This window comes from Oncorhynchus gorbuscha, linkage group LG17 (assembly GCF_021184085.1).
Source record: "Oncorhynchus gorbuscha isolate QuinsamMale2020 ecotype Even-year linkage group LG17, OgorEven_v1.0, whole genome shotgun sequence".
Classification (NCBI taxonomy): Eukaryota; Metazoa; Chordata; class Actinopteri; order Salmoniformes; family Salmonidae; genus Oncorhynchus; species Oncorhynchus gorbuscha.
In genome coordinates, this window is record NC_060189.1 from 24,063,127 (window position 1) to 24,078,245 (window position 15,119).

Consider the following 15,119-nt stretch of genomic DNA (forward strand, 5'->3'; position numbering starts at 1 on the left):
TTTTAAACCATACCAGCCACCTGGTTTCTGAGTTATTGTCATCGTCAGTCATTTTGAGAGCATTCTGTAAAAAAGGCAAGTGTCTTTGTAAACAGTAGACAACAAAAAGGATAGGTAAGATTGTTAAATCTATTTTTCTCTACACAACATAAAGATACTTTCCTTAGGGTGTGTGTGAATCAGATTTTTTTTAAATGCTTTAAGGACCCACTGTGATTTCAGTGTAACAACAGATAAAAACCTGTCCCATGTACCACCTCTTAGTCTATAGTGTTTACTGTTTGCAGTCCATCTTTTCTCAGAAAAAATAAATGAACAATACATAACTCTGTTTTTTTTGGTCATTTATATTAACAATTATTTGACAAATATTTATTGTAGGTAGAAAATGGCAAATGGTGCTTTGCGCTGTACAACACCCTCTCCATCTCCAGAGACCCGTTTTAGTGAAACCCCTGGCCCAGACATATAGAACATTTAGCAGAAATTCTTTCATCATTTCAGGCCATGCAATAAGTCCAATGCACCTTTCGCTCTTTTCAAGTATCACTTTGTCTAGTTATTCAACAATAAACATCATCAGGAGGAAGGGTATAGCCACTGTTGTGTGAAGGGTGGCTTGTTGTGACTGCCGAGAGGCTGGCTCACATGTCCAGAAGCAGCACTCTGGGGTCTTCTACCACAGTCTTGATCTTACGCAGGAAGGTGACTGCCTCTCTGCCATCGATGAGCCGATGGTCATATGTCAGAGCCACGTACATCATGGGGCGGATCTCCACCTGCAGCAGAGGAGGAGCTTCAGAGACAAACAAATACTGCTTCCTGTCCCTATACCACATCTGATAAGGGGGTCTCCTGAGATGTGAGTCTATATTATATGGAGTAATTCAAAGTCTACAGAACAGAGCCAACACCCACCTTGCCCCCGATGGCCACTGGCCTGTCGAAGATGCCATGCATGCCAAGGATGGCAGACTGCGGAGGGTTGATGATAGGCGTGCCAAACATTGATCCAAATACGCCACCGTTGCTGATGGTGAAGGTGCCGCCATCCATGTCTTCCACGGCCAGCTCATTCTTACGGGCCTGCAAACAACATCAACTTAGAAAATGCACAACCGTCAAAAAATATAGTACAGCGAAACAGCACATATCCTTGTCATCCTACTTTCTCCCCCAGCGCGTTGATGGTCTTCTCGATGTCAGCGAAGTTCATTCCCTCCACCCCACGGATCACAGGCACCACCAGGCCCTGGGAGACAGGACGAATGAGATATTCAGAGCTTCGGTTCATGAACACAGTTGAAGTCTGAAGTTTACATACACCTTAGCCAAAAACATTTTTTAAACTCAGTTTTTCACAATTCCTGACATTTAATCCTAGTAAAAAGTCCCTGTCTTAGGTCAGTTAGGATCACCACTATTTTAAGAATGTGAAATGTCAGAATAATAGTAGAGAGAATGATTTATTTATTTCATCATATTCCCAGTGGGTCAGAAGTTTACATACACTCAATTAGTATTTGGTACCCAAATTTTCTATAGGATTGAGGTCAGGGCTTTGTGATGGCCACTCCAATACCTTGACTTTGTTGTCCTTAATCCATTTTGCCACAACTTTAGAAGTATGCTTGGAGTTATTGTCCATTTGCGACCAAGCATTAACTTCCTGACTGATGTCTTGAGATGTTGCTTCAATATATCCACGTAATTGTCCTTCCTCATGATGCCATCTATTTTGTGAAATGCACCAGTCCCTCCTGCAGCAAAGCACCCCCACAACATGATGCTGCCACCCCCGTGCTTCACGGTTGGGATGGTGTTCCTCGGCTTGCAAGCATCCCCCGTTTTCCTTCAAACATAACGATGGTCATTATGGCCAAACAGTTTTAGTTTTGTTTCATCAGACCAGAGGACATTTCTCCAAAAAGTACGATCTTTGTCCCCATGTGCAGTTGCAAACCGTAGTCTGGCTTTTTATGGTGGTTTTGGAGCAGTGGCTTCTTCCTTGCTGAGCGGCCTTTCAGGTTATGTCGATATAGGACTCGTTTTACTGTGGATATAGATACGTTTGATACGATCTTCAAAAGGTCCTTTGCTGTTGTTCTGGGATTGATTTGTACTTTTTACACCAAAGTACGTTCATCTCTAGTAGACAGAACGCGTCTCCTTCCTGAGCGGTATGACGGCTATGTGGTCCCATGGGGTTTATACTTGCGGACTATTGTTCAGAAAGATGAACGTGGTACCTTCAGGCGTTTGGAAATTGCACCCATGGATGAACCTGACTTGTGGAGGTCTACAATTTTTTCTGAGGTCTTGGCTGATTTCTTTTGATTTTCCCATGATGTCAAGCAAAGAGGCACTGAGTTTGAATGTAGGCCTTGAAATACATCCACAAGTACACCTCCAATTGACTGAAATGATGTCAAGTAGCCTATCAGAAGCTTCTAAAGTCAACAATTTTCTGGAATTTCCCAAGCTGTTTAAAGGCATAGTCAACTTAGTGTATGTAAACTTCTGACCCACTGGAATTGTGATACAGTGAGTTATAAGTGAAATCTGTTTGTAAACAGTTGTTGGAAAAATTACTTGTGTCATGCACAAAGTAGATGTCCTAACAGACTTGCCAAAACTACAAACAAGAAATTTGTGGAGTGGTTGAAAAATGAGTTTTAATGACTCCAACCTAAGTGTATGTAAACTTCCGACTTCAGCTGCATTAGCCCTGTTGTAAATGTGTTAACAGTGAGTAGCCAACCATAGGCATTACCTTTGGTGTTGCTACAGCCACACTGATGTCCACGTAGTCCCTGTACACAACCTCTTTGGTGGTGTCATCAATTACTAAAAAGAGAAAAGTTATGAAAGTAGGTTTTCAAAGTGTAAATAGTGTATTAACCTCTTAAATGTAAAGTCCCTTTATAGTCCCCTATAAAATGCAGCCCTCCGATGAAATTCAAAATCCCGATGTGGCCCTCAAGCCAAAAGGTTTGCCCACCCCTGGTCTAGAACCTTTTATCCGTAATGCGAACTATTGCTACCAATCTCAGAGACGAGACACACTGAGCACGCTACATTACAATGTAAACAGATTCCATCGCTTTAGCATTAAATTTGGGGGGGGGGTAAAAACTAAGGATATTGAGCAGGAAGCTAAAAAGGCAGCAGCTCTGAATAAGTATACCGGCATTGAAGTTTGAATACAATACTGGTCGGACTCAGATCAGGGGAGCGATTTGGAAAACAAGTATTTTGACACGGCCGATGAAGATTGCTTTCTAGAAGGATTGGATCCACTTTTAGATCTGTAAGGAAATTATTTTCATGACTTTATAATAGCTAATGTACTATATGTATGTGTTTTATAAGTAGTCTGCTTTTTGTGCATTTTATTTAGTTGACATAGGCCTATGTAACAAGTCAATTCATCTTATAGAATTCCAAAGTAGTTATTGTCTATGTTTCATATTAGTTCACTGTATGCTGTTCTAAGTTTCATCCTTGTAACTTTGGAGAGGCCACTAAACTCTCATAGCCATTGTTGCTTTGTGGTTCTCACCTCTGCCTTTGTCTCCAAAATGTTACTGTTTGCATTGTGTGTGTGCTTCACACCTATGTGAGTCATTGTACAGAATGTTTAGGCTTTGTTTTTACTTTATAGTAATGTTGTTTTAAATTTACAACTGCAATTATTTGTGCCTTACAACAATATATATTTATTTTATTTGGATGATGACATTTGGGAGCCACCGTTCCCCAGCAAGCGCCCCTGCCAGTCAAGGTCTTCACCCCCCACTGGTATGTCAATCACCCCGTCTGATGGTTCTACATCCACTTTTCATAGACCGCTTGTAAAAGACAATAGGACAAATGTTGCCACAAGCCCCTAACAGAATCAGTTTCCCCAAGACCAAGGTAAACAACATGACAAAGACAGTGGAGAATGGGACCATACGTTGAAACAAGCTGCTTTTTGTGAAATGGAAGGACACTAGGGAAGTAACCTTGCTCACCACACAGCACAAGGCATTCAATAACAGCCATGTCTCAAGGAGGGTGAAAAAAACTGAAGAATGTCCCTATTCCTGTTTCTGTGAAGGACTACAATGCCAGCATGGGGGGTGTCGACCTATCTGATGCTCTGATAGGCTACTACCAAGCTTACTACCCCGCCCTCCACAAGACCAAAAAGTGGTATAATACTATTTTTTTTGACCATTTTGTGGACATTGCTACAGTAAATGCTTTCTTTCTCCACAAGCAGATGGCCAAAGCAAAAGGTCAAGCTCCTCTTTCTCCCAGTTGGCCTTCTGAGAGCAGCTGGTGATGGAAATGGCTGAATTGGAGGCCCAAAGCAACCTCGCAATCACCACAAGACCCCCCACTCAAGGTGAGCGCCACTATCCAACAACACGCCAAAAGAAAAAAGGAAGAACTGCAAGCAAAACCCAGGGGGGAGTGAAATGCCAGATCTCCTATCCGAAATGCCAGTTCATTTTTGGTTTCCTGGCAGAGAGGGACTGCTTCAAAGACTATCACGACATGCACAAGCTGTGCTGAAAGTGTGAAAGTGAAATCTAATCATCTACACCTGGGATATAAAACAAACACCATTTGTAAATAGTTCAGCTTATTTCTATTTTTATTTGAAACCTTTTCCAGTGAAGGATGCGTGTGTAAGAAAGTTTGTGTTTGATAAGTTTGTGTTTGATAAGACATTTTTTATATTTTTTTAAATATTTTTTGTATGTGTATCTGTTGTTTTGATATTGTTTTTGTAAACAGTTCATTTGTATGTGGGGACCAATACATTGGATATGCCTAGGCTAAACATTCAGGCACTTTAGAGGTTGAAAAAAACCCCAAAACACTTGGATACCTCCTGTATGATGTCCCCCGACACCACCACAATGTTTGAGAGAGGTTGATGTTGTAGAAATGTCGTTTCTATATTGAACAGGCACTAGGCACATCCAGGGTGCCTTACCATATTCAGACACTTTGGAGAGGTTGAAAGGACACTTGAATGTACCCTGGATACCCCTTAACACCACCACAATGTTTGAGTGAGGTTGATATGGTAGAAATTGTGTTTTATACTGAACAAATAACTTTTAGGTATTGCAAATATATGTTATAGCACTGGATTTATCTCATTTACAGGCATATGCCACTTTGGAGAGGTTCGATATTTGGAATTTTATTGGGATCTCCTGTCGCAAAAGCTCCACTCTTTCTTCCACACAATATAGAAAGAACATTAATAGACAAGAACAGAAATACGTAAAGGTTTTAAAAAGGCACACTTAGTTTGTGTGTATGGGGAGAGGTGTTGTGCCATGATGTGTTGCTTTCAGTTTTTTGAAACCAGGTTTGCTGTTTATTTGAGCAATGAGATGGAACAGAGTGCCACGCAACAATGGCTCTATATAATATCAAATGTTTTCTTAAATTTGTTCTGGATTTGGGGACTGTGAAAAGACCCCTGGTGGCATGTCTGTTGGGGTAAAGGACACTCGGAAACGTCCCATGACCACACCTGACACCACTTACTAAAACATCTGCCCATTTCTAGTTGTTAGGTCAATCAATCCCATTTCTAGTTGTTAAGTCAATCAATCCCATTTCTAGTTGTTAGGTCAATCAATCCCATTTCTAGTTGTTAGGTCAATCAATCCCATTTCTAGTTGTTAGGTCAATCAATCCCATTTCTAGTTGTTAAGTCAATCAATCCCATTTCTAGTTGTTAGGTCAATCAATCCCATTTCTAGTTGTTAGGTCAATCAATCCCATTTCTAGTTGTTAAGTCAATCAATCCCATTTCTAGTTGTTAAGTCAATCAATCCCATTTCTAGTTGTTAGGTCAATCAATCCCATTTCTAGTTGTTAGGTCTATCAATCCCATTTCCAGTTTTTAGGTCTATCAATCCCATTTTCCCCCTGATAGTGAGCACATGTTGTGGAAGCCATCTGATGTGTTTCCAGCTCTGGGGATCAATAACGCACGTATAGTCGGTCAATGAAATATGAATTTCAACATTTAAAAAAAAGATTGTGTGTGCTTGATCTTGTGAATTCTGAACTATGTAACTCCTATCTTTTGATAATTTCCTCACAATCTCCCAGATGTCTTCATTCCAAATGTTTGCATGTCAGAATCATGTAATTACACATGAATAGCAGTTACTTTTGGGTATGTCTATTTAGGCGAAAATCTAACATTTTGCCATTACATTTAAGAGGTTAACCAATGAACTTTAAAAATTGATTTAGCTTCTATGAATCACTTCCTTGAAGCATAGTGTTCTTTCTGGCTGTGGGTGGGGAAACCCACAGACCATTTTAGATACTAATGGGTTAGCAGTGAAGATCAAACCTACTTGGCTATGGTTAGTTTAAATAGGCCAGAGAGGCCTTGGTGGAGTATATAGGTACACTGTGGTTCTGAAGGTTGTCTATGAAAGAGGAAAAACGTATGTTTTTTTTGCCTTATTAAGATAGATGTGACTTTGGGTAAAGGAGAGCATACCTCCGTTGACGGAAGGTTGGTCCATCAGAGCGTATGCTGAAGCCTTGACAAATGCAGACATGAAGCCCAGCTTGATGTTGTGTTTCTTCAGGAAAGTGTCTTTGTAGGCTTTCCTCATCTCACTGATGTTGCTATGGACAGAAACTAGACCAAGTCAGAATGCTGCTGTCCTAACCAACACCCAGTATATGTACATATTTTCAGGAAAATGTTACGTAATTGACCATACTAAAATACATTTTTCATAGACATCTCTGATATTGATTGACAGCAAACATGCACTACTCTCTCAATCTTTTCAACCAATCTTAAAAACCAATACATATGTTTCTGTCAAAGTTCTGCTTCTCCAGGTCATGGTGATTGAGTGCCATTGACACTGGGCTGCTAATGTTACACCATTGCTCATTTCTCTTCTGTATGATGAAAAAGGACTCTTATATCTCACTTTTTAATTGTTTGTTTTCCTGTCTCTAACCCGGTTTAAACTCTAGGGTTTCTCCACTAACGGCATTAGCCCCTCCCAAGACACGCACTCTCCGAGAAAGGAGAGAAGAAGCGATAAAAATCTTCACTTTCCAAACCCTCTAAATCTTATTGGCCTGTCATAAAAGCCCATATCGGTTGAGGCAGCTCGTCCACTCAGAGCGCAGGTCTCTGTGGGCCCCAGTAGATGCTCTGGCCTCCTGCTCTGGCTGCTCCTTCGGCTCCAGATGAGCCCAGGCCTGGAAGTCTTCCTCCAGATCATCAATGCCAATTCAATTAAGATGCACAGAAACCCCTGAATAGCTGAAAGCTGACACCCCACATTTACACAGAAAAGAAATCCTCAAAGTTTCATCTTCAGCACAGGGGGGCAAACATGAGCACTAACATTTCCTTGTAAATTAATAAAGCCCCCGTTTTAACAAATCTTATCTTTGTTTTCACAAACATTAGGACCAAATATTTACATTCCATCATTTAAGAGGGGATCAGGTTGCAAAAAGGTTTTCCTGTTGAGCAGATCCAATCTATAACCATTGTCTGTATGGCCTCAGCTTGAATAACATAGAGAAGTATAGCATTTCTTTACTTTTGACCTTACTTTATCCAGACATTTATTTTAGATTTCCAGATAACATACATTTCCAGATAACATAATCCCTAATAGAAAATGTATACATTACTATAAGTGAATCTGTTTCACGGAAAGTGTATTGCTAATGTTAAAAATGTGGTGGTTGAGTAATCATCTCCCTTAAGAAGGACTTCCTATCTAATAATGTTAATAGGGATATAGGGCAACCTATTCTGTTATTTCCTACCTCATGTCGACCTCATTAAATGTTGTCAACATAGCGCAGGTGTTCTGGGCTTCCTTCAGTCTCTGGGCGATTCTCAGACGCATACGGTTCATCTTCACCTGAGATAGAAAGGAAACAAAAATAGAAAAACTATTTTAAGAATTTCTCAAAATATTTTCTCTGAAGAAAAAAATATAAAACAATGCCACAACAGCTATGCAGACTAGCAGATAGTTGATTATTATTTTTTGCTTACTCTACCAACTCCACCTCCGGTCTGAGCTATTGTGAATAACATGGGTGTTTTACTGCAGTATTTCGTGATTATGATCCCTCACCCTGTGCTCTGTCCTGGCTGGTATCGCCCTTCCATCTGCAACAGCGGCTGGGGCAGCAGTGGGTTTGATGGCTGAAACTGTGTCAGACAGACAGGGGAACAGGAGCTGTTAGTACCCCGCCACCTCCATTTAGCCATTAGCAATTGTCACTGTCAACAGGCAAGGGCTAAGTGATTTATTCAATTTCCATAATCAACAGTGCACACAGGTCAGGCTAAATACCTCTCATGACATTGAGTCCACTGAGTGGCCGGTTGACAGACTAAACCCCAAAATTGCCTACCCTGTAGGCCTGTGTTTCAGACATAAGGAAATGGATGGTGGGAATTGTTTTACTTTAAAAAACCTTGCCAATACAGAGATGCTCGTTCTAGGTCCCAGGAAACAAAGAGATCTGCTGTTTGATCAAAACAATGAATATTGATGCTTGTACAGTCATCTCAAATAAAACAGTGAAGGACCACAAAGTTAATCTGGACCCTGATCTATCATTTGACAAACATTTCAATAATTCTTCAAGGGCTGCTTTTTATCCATCTTCGCAACACTGCAAAAAAATTTAAACTTTTTGTGCAAATAAAAGCTATTCCATGCTTTTGTCACTTCTAGGTTAAACTACTGCAATGCTCTACTCTCAGGCTACCCAGATTAGGCACTAAATATATTTCAGTTAGTGCTAAATACGGCTGCTAGAATCTTGACTAGAACCAAAAAAGTGATCATATTACTCCAGTGCTAGCCTCTTCCTGTTAAGCCTAGGTCTGATTTCAAGGTTTCACTGCAAACCTAAAAAGCATTACATGGACTTGCTCCTACCAATCTCTCTGATTTGGTCCTGCCGTACATAACTACAAGGTATGCTACGGCGATCACAAGACACAGGCCTCCTTATTGTCCCTGGAATATCTAAGCAAGCAGCTGGAGGCAGGATTTTCTCCTATAGAGCTCCATTTTTATGAAATGATCTGCCTATCTGAGAGATACAGACTCAGTCTCAACCTTTAAGTCTGTACTGAAGAATCAGCTCTTCAGTAGGTCCTATGACCTGATTTTCCTATCATGTTTTGGGCCCCTTGGGCTCGTGCGGTGGGGGAGATTTTTGTGGCCTATACTCAGCCTTGTCTCAGGGTAGTAATTTGGTGGTGTGCTGATAGCCCAATAGTGATGTGGGGGCTGTGCTTTGGCAAAGTGGGTGAGGTTATATCCTGCCTGGTTGGCCCTGTCCGGGGGTATCGTCAGACGGGGCCACAATGTCTACCGACCCCTGCTGTCTCAGTCTCCTGTATCTACGCTGCAATAGTCTGTGCGGGGGGGCTAGGGTCTGTGCTATCTGGTGTAATTATCCTGTCTTATCTGGTGTCCTGTGTGAATGCAAGTATGCTTCCTCTAATTCTCCTCTTACTCTCTTTTCTCTCCTCTTAACAATGTTTGAACATCTTGAAGAATGATCTGGCCTTAACGGACATGTACTCTTATAATATCCTCCCGGCACAGCCAGAAGAGGACTGGCCACCCCTCAGAGCCTGGTTCCTCTATACCCGGCACAGCCAGAAGAGGACTGGCCACCCCTCAGAGCCTGGTTTCTCTCTACCCGGCACAGCCAGAAGAGGACTGGCCACCCCTCAGAGCCTGGTTCCTCTCTACCCGGCACAGCCAGAAGACGACTGGCCACCCCTCAGAGCCTGGTTCCTCTCTACCCGGCACAGCCAGAAGAGGACTGGCCACCCCTCAGAGCCTGGTTCCTCTCTACCCGGCACAGCCAGAAGAGGACTGGCCACCCCTCAGAGCCTGGTTCCTCTCTACCCGGCACAGCCAGAAGAGGACTGGCCACCCCTCAGAGCCTGGTTCCTCTCTACCCGGCACAGCCAGAAGAGGACTGGCCACCCCTCAGAGCCTGGTTCCTCTCTAGGTTTCTGCCTTTCTAGGGAGTTTTTACTAGCAAACATGCTTCTACATCTGTATTGCATACTCTTTGTGGTTTTAGGCTGGGTTTCTGTATAAGCACTTTGTAACATCTGCTGATGTAAAAATGGCTTTATACATGAATGTGATTGATTAACCTGGTGTGGCAGAGATGGCAGCTCCTGGCACGGGTGGCACGGGGGGCATTGTGGTGGGGATGGGGCCCACTGCAGAGGCAGCAAAGGATGGAGGTGTGGCAGCAGCAGGGGGTGGAGGAGCTGCTACTGCTGCTGGGGCCTCTGCAGCTTGGGCAGCAACAGCTGAAGAGAGAAAGTTATAAGAATGTGCCACAGGCAAGATTAACACTAGACAATAGTAAATGTGTTTGCAGTGTAGATAAATATGATCTAATACCTCTGTAAACAACATCTACCATGTGTCTTGAATTGATGGAATTTAGACTATTATTTTTTTTATTGGGTCCTCCAACATTAACATGCCACAATCAGGTCAGAACAGTGGAGGATGTGCCGACGATACACCTGGTAAACTCAATGGTACTGACCTCCTTTCCGGAGTTTGAAGAGAGCCTGTCCTCCCTCGACCTTCTCCCCATCAGGGACCAGTAGCTCCTCAATCACCCCAGCAGCAGGAGACGGCACCTGCACTGATGTCTGCGGAGCAAGACAAACCATTGCAGACCACGCATGACACAACAAACTATCCATTGTATCTGTTATTAACAAAAAACAGTCAACCGTATTAGTCTATTAATATATAAGGAGGTTGTAAAAATGGCATTGCAAAAGAACAATAGACTCCCAGAGCGGTACCTTGTCCGTCTCAATCTCACAAACCACCTCATCCTCTTTGACAGAGTCACCAACCGCTGCAAGGAGAAGGTTACATTTAGCGTGGCTAACAGAGAAATATCTACCCGGCTGCAACCGACATCTACATGAGCACAAAGAACAGACACAAATAAGCCTAAGTTACTTTACCTTTCTCCCACCTCACATCCCCCTCTGTGACTGACTCCGCAAACGCAGGTGTCTTTACTGTGATAACTTCATTCCCTAGAAGATCACACAATATTGACTCCATACAACGCCTGTAGTATTATACACATTACTGCTTAGATCACAAGGGTCAAAAAAAAGGGAGAAGAGTGGAAGGCGATACATACTGCAAGCTGCAGACGTCTTGAAGTATCTGATTTGGAAGACGCCGGACCTGGCTCTGCATTTCCTGCAGATAAAAAAAAGTGTCAATATAGAAAGTGCAACTGCACATAACGAGGCCAAAAGACAGGTGAAGCCATGCTCTAATGAGAAGACGGAGGTCAATGGTGCATTGATAATACTTACGCTGGGTTGTTGACTGTGACACTACGGCTAGCGGACAGTCCTGGAGCAGATGACAACAGTAAATCACTCCCTGCTCGTGCAGAATCTACAACGACTTCATACGGGCAAGAGCTGGGTTGAACTACTGTGATTTACAGGGCCTTCGGAAAGCATTTAGACCCTTTGACTTTTTCCTCATTTTGTTATGTTACAGCCTTGTTCTAAAATGGGTTAAATATATTTAGTTTTTTTAGCAATCTACCCCATAATGACAACACGAAAAAAGGTTTGTAGATTATTTTGCAAACGTATTAAAAATAAAAAACATATACCTTATTTACATAAGTATTCAGACCCTTTGCTATGAGACTCGAAATTGAGCTCAGGTGCATCCGGTTTCCATTGATCATCCTTGATGTTTCTACAACTTGATTGGAGTCCAGGTGGGGTAAATTAAATTGATTGGACATGATTTGGAAAGGCACACACCTGACTATATAAAAAGGTCCCACAGTTGACAGTGCATGCCAGAGCAAAAATCAAGCCATGAGCTCGAAGGAATTGTCAGTAGACAGGATTGTGTCGAAGCAGAGATCTGGGGAAGGCTACCAAAAATGTCTAGAGCATTGAAGGTCCCCAAGAACACAGTGGCCTCCATCATTCTTCAAATGGAAGAAGTTTGGAACCACCAAGACTCTTCCTAGAGCTGGCTGCCCAGCCAAACTGAGCAATCGGGGGAGAAGGGCCTCAGTCAGGGAGGTGACCAAGAACCCGATGGTTACTCTGAGAGAGCTCTAGAAGGACAACCATCTCTACAGCACTCCACCAATCAGGCCTTTATTGTAGAGTGGTCAGACAGAAGCCACTCCTCAGTAAAGAGCACCTGACAGCCCGCTTGGAGTTTGCCAAAAGGCACCCAGACCAAGGACTCTCAGACCATGAGAAACAAGATTCTCTTGTCTGATGAAACCAAGATTGAACCCTTTGGCCTGAATGCCAAGCATCACGTCTGGAGGAAACCTGGTACCATCCCTACGGGGAAGCAGGTGGCGGCAGCATCATGCTGTGGGGATGTTTTTCAGCGGCAAGGACTGGGAGACTAGTCAGGATCAAGGGAAAATGAACAGAGCAAAGTACAGCGAGATCCTTGATGAAAACCTGCTCCAGAGTGCTCAGGACCTCAGATTGGGGCGAAGGTTCACCTTCCAACAGGACAACGACCCTAAACACACAGCCAAGACAATGCAGGAGTGGCTTCGGGACAAGTCTCAATGTCCTTGAGTGGCCTAGCCAGAGCCAGGACTTGAACATCTCTGGAGAGACCTGAAAATAGCTGTGCAACAATGCTCCCCATCCAGCCTGACAGCTTGAGAGGATCTGCAGAGAAGAATGGGAGAAACTCCCCAAATACAGGTCTGCCAAGCTTGTAGCGTCATACCCAATAAGACTCGAGGCTGTAATCGCTGCCAAAGGTGTTTCAACAAAGTACTGAGTAAAGGGTCTGAATAGTTATGTAAATGTCATATTTCAGCTTTTTAATTTATATAAATTTGCAAACATTTTTTAAAAAAATCAGTTTTTACTTCGTCATTATGGGTTATTGTGGGTAGATTGAGAGAGGAAAACAGTTTCATACATTTTTGAATAAGGCTGTAATGTAACAAATTTGGAAAAAGTCAAGGGGTCTGAAAACTTCTAAATGCACTGTACATGCGGTTTCAAAACACACTCACCTGACACAGCCTGCCGTGCCAATACATTGTTTCCCTGTCATAGAAAACAGCAACCTGTTAGCTATCAATATAAAGTGTTTATTAAACAATTCTAAATAATATCCTGATGTGATGTTGTTCAGGTGGTTTACAGTACAATTCACATAGTTTTAAAAAGTTGGAAGTACTCAGATTGCTCATATCATATGCCACTTACTGTATTCCCCTCTTCCAAAACAAGGGACTGAATATTCATAAAATCAACAGGTATTTGTTACCAAGGACCATGTTTTTACAAGGTCCACATTCAGGGTTGCAACTTTCATTGGGGACATGCCGCCCCCAGCAGTTTTATCATTGGAATGTGACACAAAACGGGTCAACAGTTTGCTTTCAGGACCATGCGGACGCCTCCAAGCAGACGGGTAGGCGAGTGTTAATCCGACTGGATAAAAAAATAATTTGTGTCTCTCCCCAATTTCTAACGTTAAAGTTGCACCCCTGTTCACATGAACAGTCTGACAGTCAAACTGGTACATACTGTTCTGTACCTCCCAAGTCAAAGGTCAGTGTAGTCGTGGTAGGGGGAGGTCAACATGTGTGTTGGACCAATCAGTGAATTCAACACTTGGAAACAATGTAGACATAGGGTCAACTACATTATCACACTACTATAATTTAATATATGACCAAGTGAAAATAGACTGAATAGAGGGCTATCTGTGTGTGAAAGTTAAACTTCAAACCGGTCTGTTTATCTTATACTAAGATTGGACAGTCAATTGAGGGGTGATGGAACTTTGAAGAGGGAATTCGATCATCATGTGCAATGTAACGTTAATCTCAAAAGATGACATAGTTCAAGATATATATAACTAACTTGCTAGGCCACGTACAATAGTCTTTATCATTAACGTTACACAAATAGTTACAGGTATGCGTGCTAGCCAAAACTCTCAAATGACCTCAGATTGTTTCCAAGACACAAGCTAGCTAAATAAACCACTGGTTGACTAACGAACAAGTTAGCGCGTAAAACCAAAATGTCAGGTAACAAATCAGATTAACGTTAGCAACATGGGGGAGACTACTTTAGAATTCAAAATAGGTTTGAACCATACAGGGTGTCAGGCTGTCCTTGGTTTGACAATGCGAAGAAGGCCTATCACGGCCTACTGATCGCACCGGCGGCGCCACTCTCTAGCTAGCGAGCTAACGTTAGCATTGGCAGCAGCATGGATGAATCTACGCATGCGATCACAGAAAACACTCAAGCTTGCCAATGGTGTAATACTTACCTGACTAATGACAGCGATAAAACGGCTAACATTCCGGGTGAAACACCGGGAGTGGGATAACATGGCGGCTGAAGTGACAGAAACCTGTCCGCGGAAGGGAATCTCCTTCAGCAGGCCAAATTGGGTCGTCACTAGTTACCACAGTCACAAAGTCCTATTTTTAAAATGTTTCTTGTGATTTCTTCAGAAACACCAGGATACATACAATAAGCATACAAACAGACAATGATAACATACAACAAATTACAGGTTATACAAATACCGTAAAAGATACGCACGTACCGATTGTTTTATCAGCTTTCTTATTGAAATAATGTATAATGATCTTAAAGTACTGCTCGAATTCCTTATAGAAAACATGGAAAAGTTCATTTTTATTTGTGAATTTATAAAACTATAAATATCTTGCCATAATTTCTTTAGATGTAGATAATGCCAAAATAAATGCAAAACTGTTTCTGGATGCTCAACACAAAAAAAACACAGTTAATGTGCATGTGTTTTTTGAGTTTCTTTAGGTAATGTTTCGCAGGGTAATTAACTTATGATTTTATTAAACCTAACGCTAACCTTAACCAGACCGCTAATATTATTTTTTTGCGGCTGTGGTAACTAGTGGAAACCCAAAATTGCTAGATCCAGCGGAAGCAGTGTGGGATTGGGAGGAACCAGCTAAAGTGGGGAGTGATCAAAGGCTATCCCAAA

At 42.2% G+C, this 15,119-nt stretch overlaps 1 protein-coding gene across 2 annotated transcripts; it reads right to left on the reverse strand.

The window, feature by feature from the left end:
- Positions 1-327: 327 nt before the first annotated feature.
- On the reverse strand, positions 328-14,541 carry LOC124001339 (dihydrolipoyllysine-residue succinyltransferase component of 2-oxoglutarate dehydrogenase complex, mitochondrial-like). Of its 2 annotated transcripts, none has more exons than XM_046308057.1 (15): positions 14,415-14,541; positions 13,138-13,171; positions 11,426-11,465; positions 11,245-11,306; positions 11,060-11,134; positions 10,892-10,947; positions 10,624-10,732; positions 10,217-10,378; positions 8,157-8,233; positions 7,840-7,937; positions 6,533-6,663; positions 2,774-2,847; positions 1,169-1,252; positions 919-1,086; positions 328-779 (listed from the first exon to the last, which is right to left on the reverse strand). In XM_046308057.1, the coding sequence occupies exons 1-15, from the start codon at positions 14,475-14,477 to the stop codon at positions 645-647; spliced, it is 1,368 nt and encodes a 455-aa protein (XP_046164013.1). In that variant the 5' UTR covers positions 14,478-14,541; the 3' UTR covers positions 328-644. The 2 variants fall into 2 exon arrangements, with proteins under 2 accessions (XP_046164013.1, XP_046164012.1); XM_046308056.1 differs by having other exon boundaries at positions 11,426-11,519.
- Between the last annotated feature and the right edge of the window lie 578 nt (positions 14,542-15,119).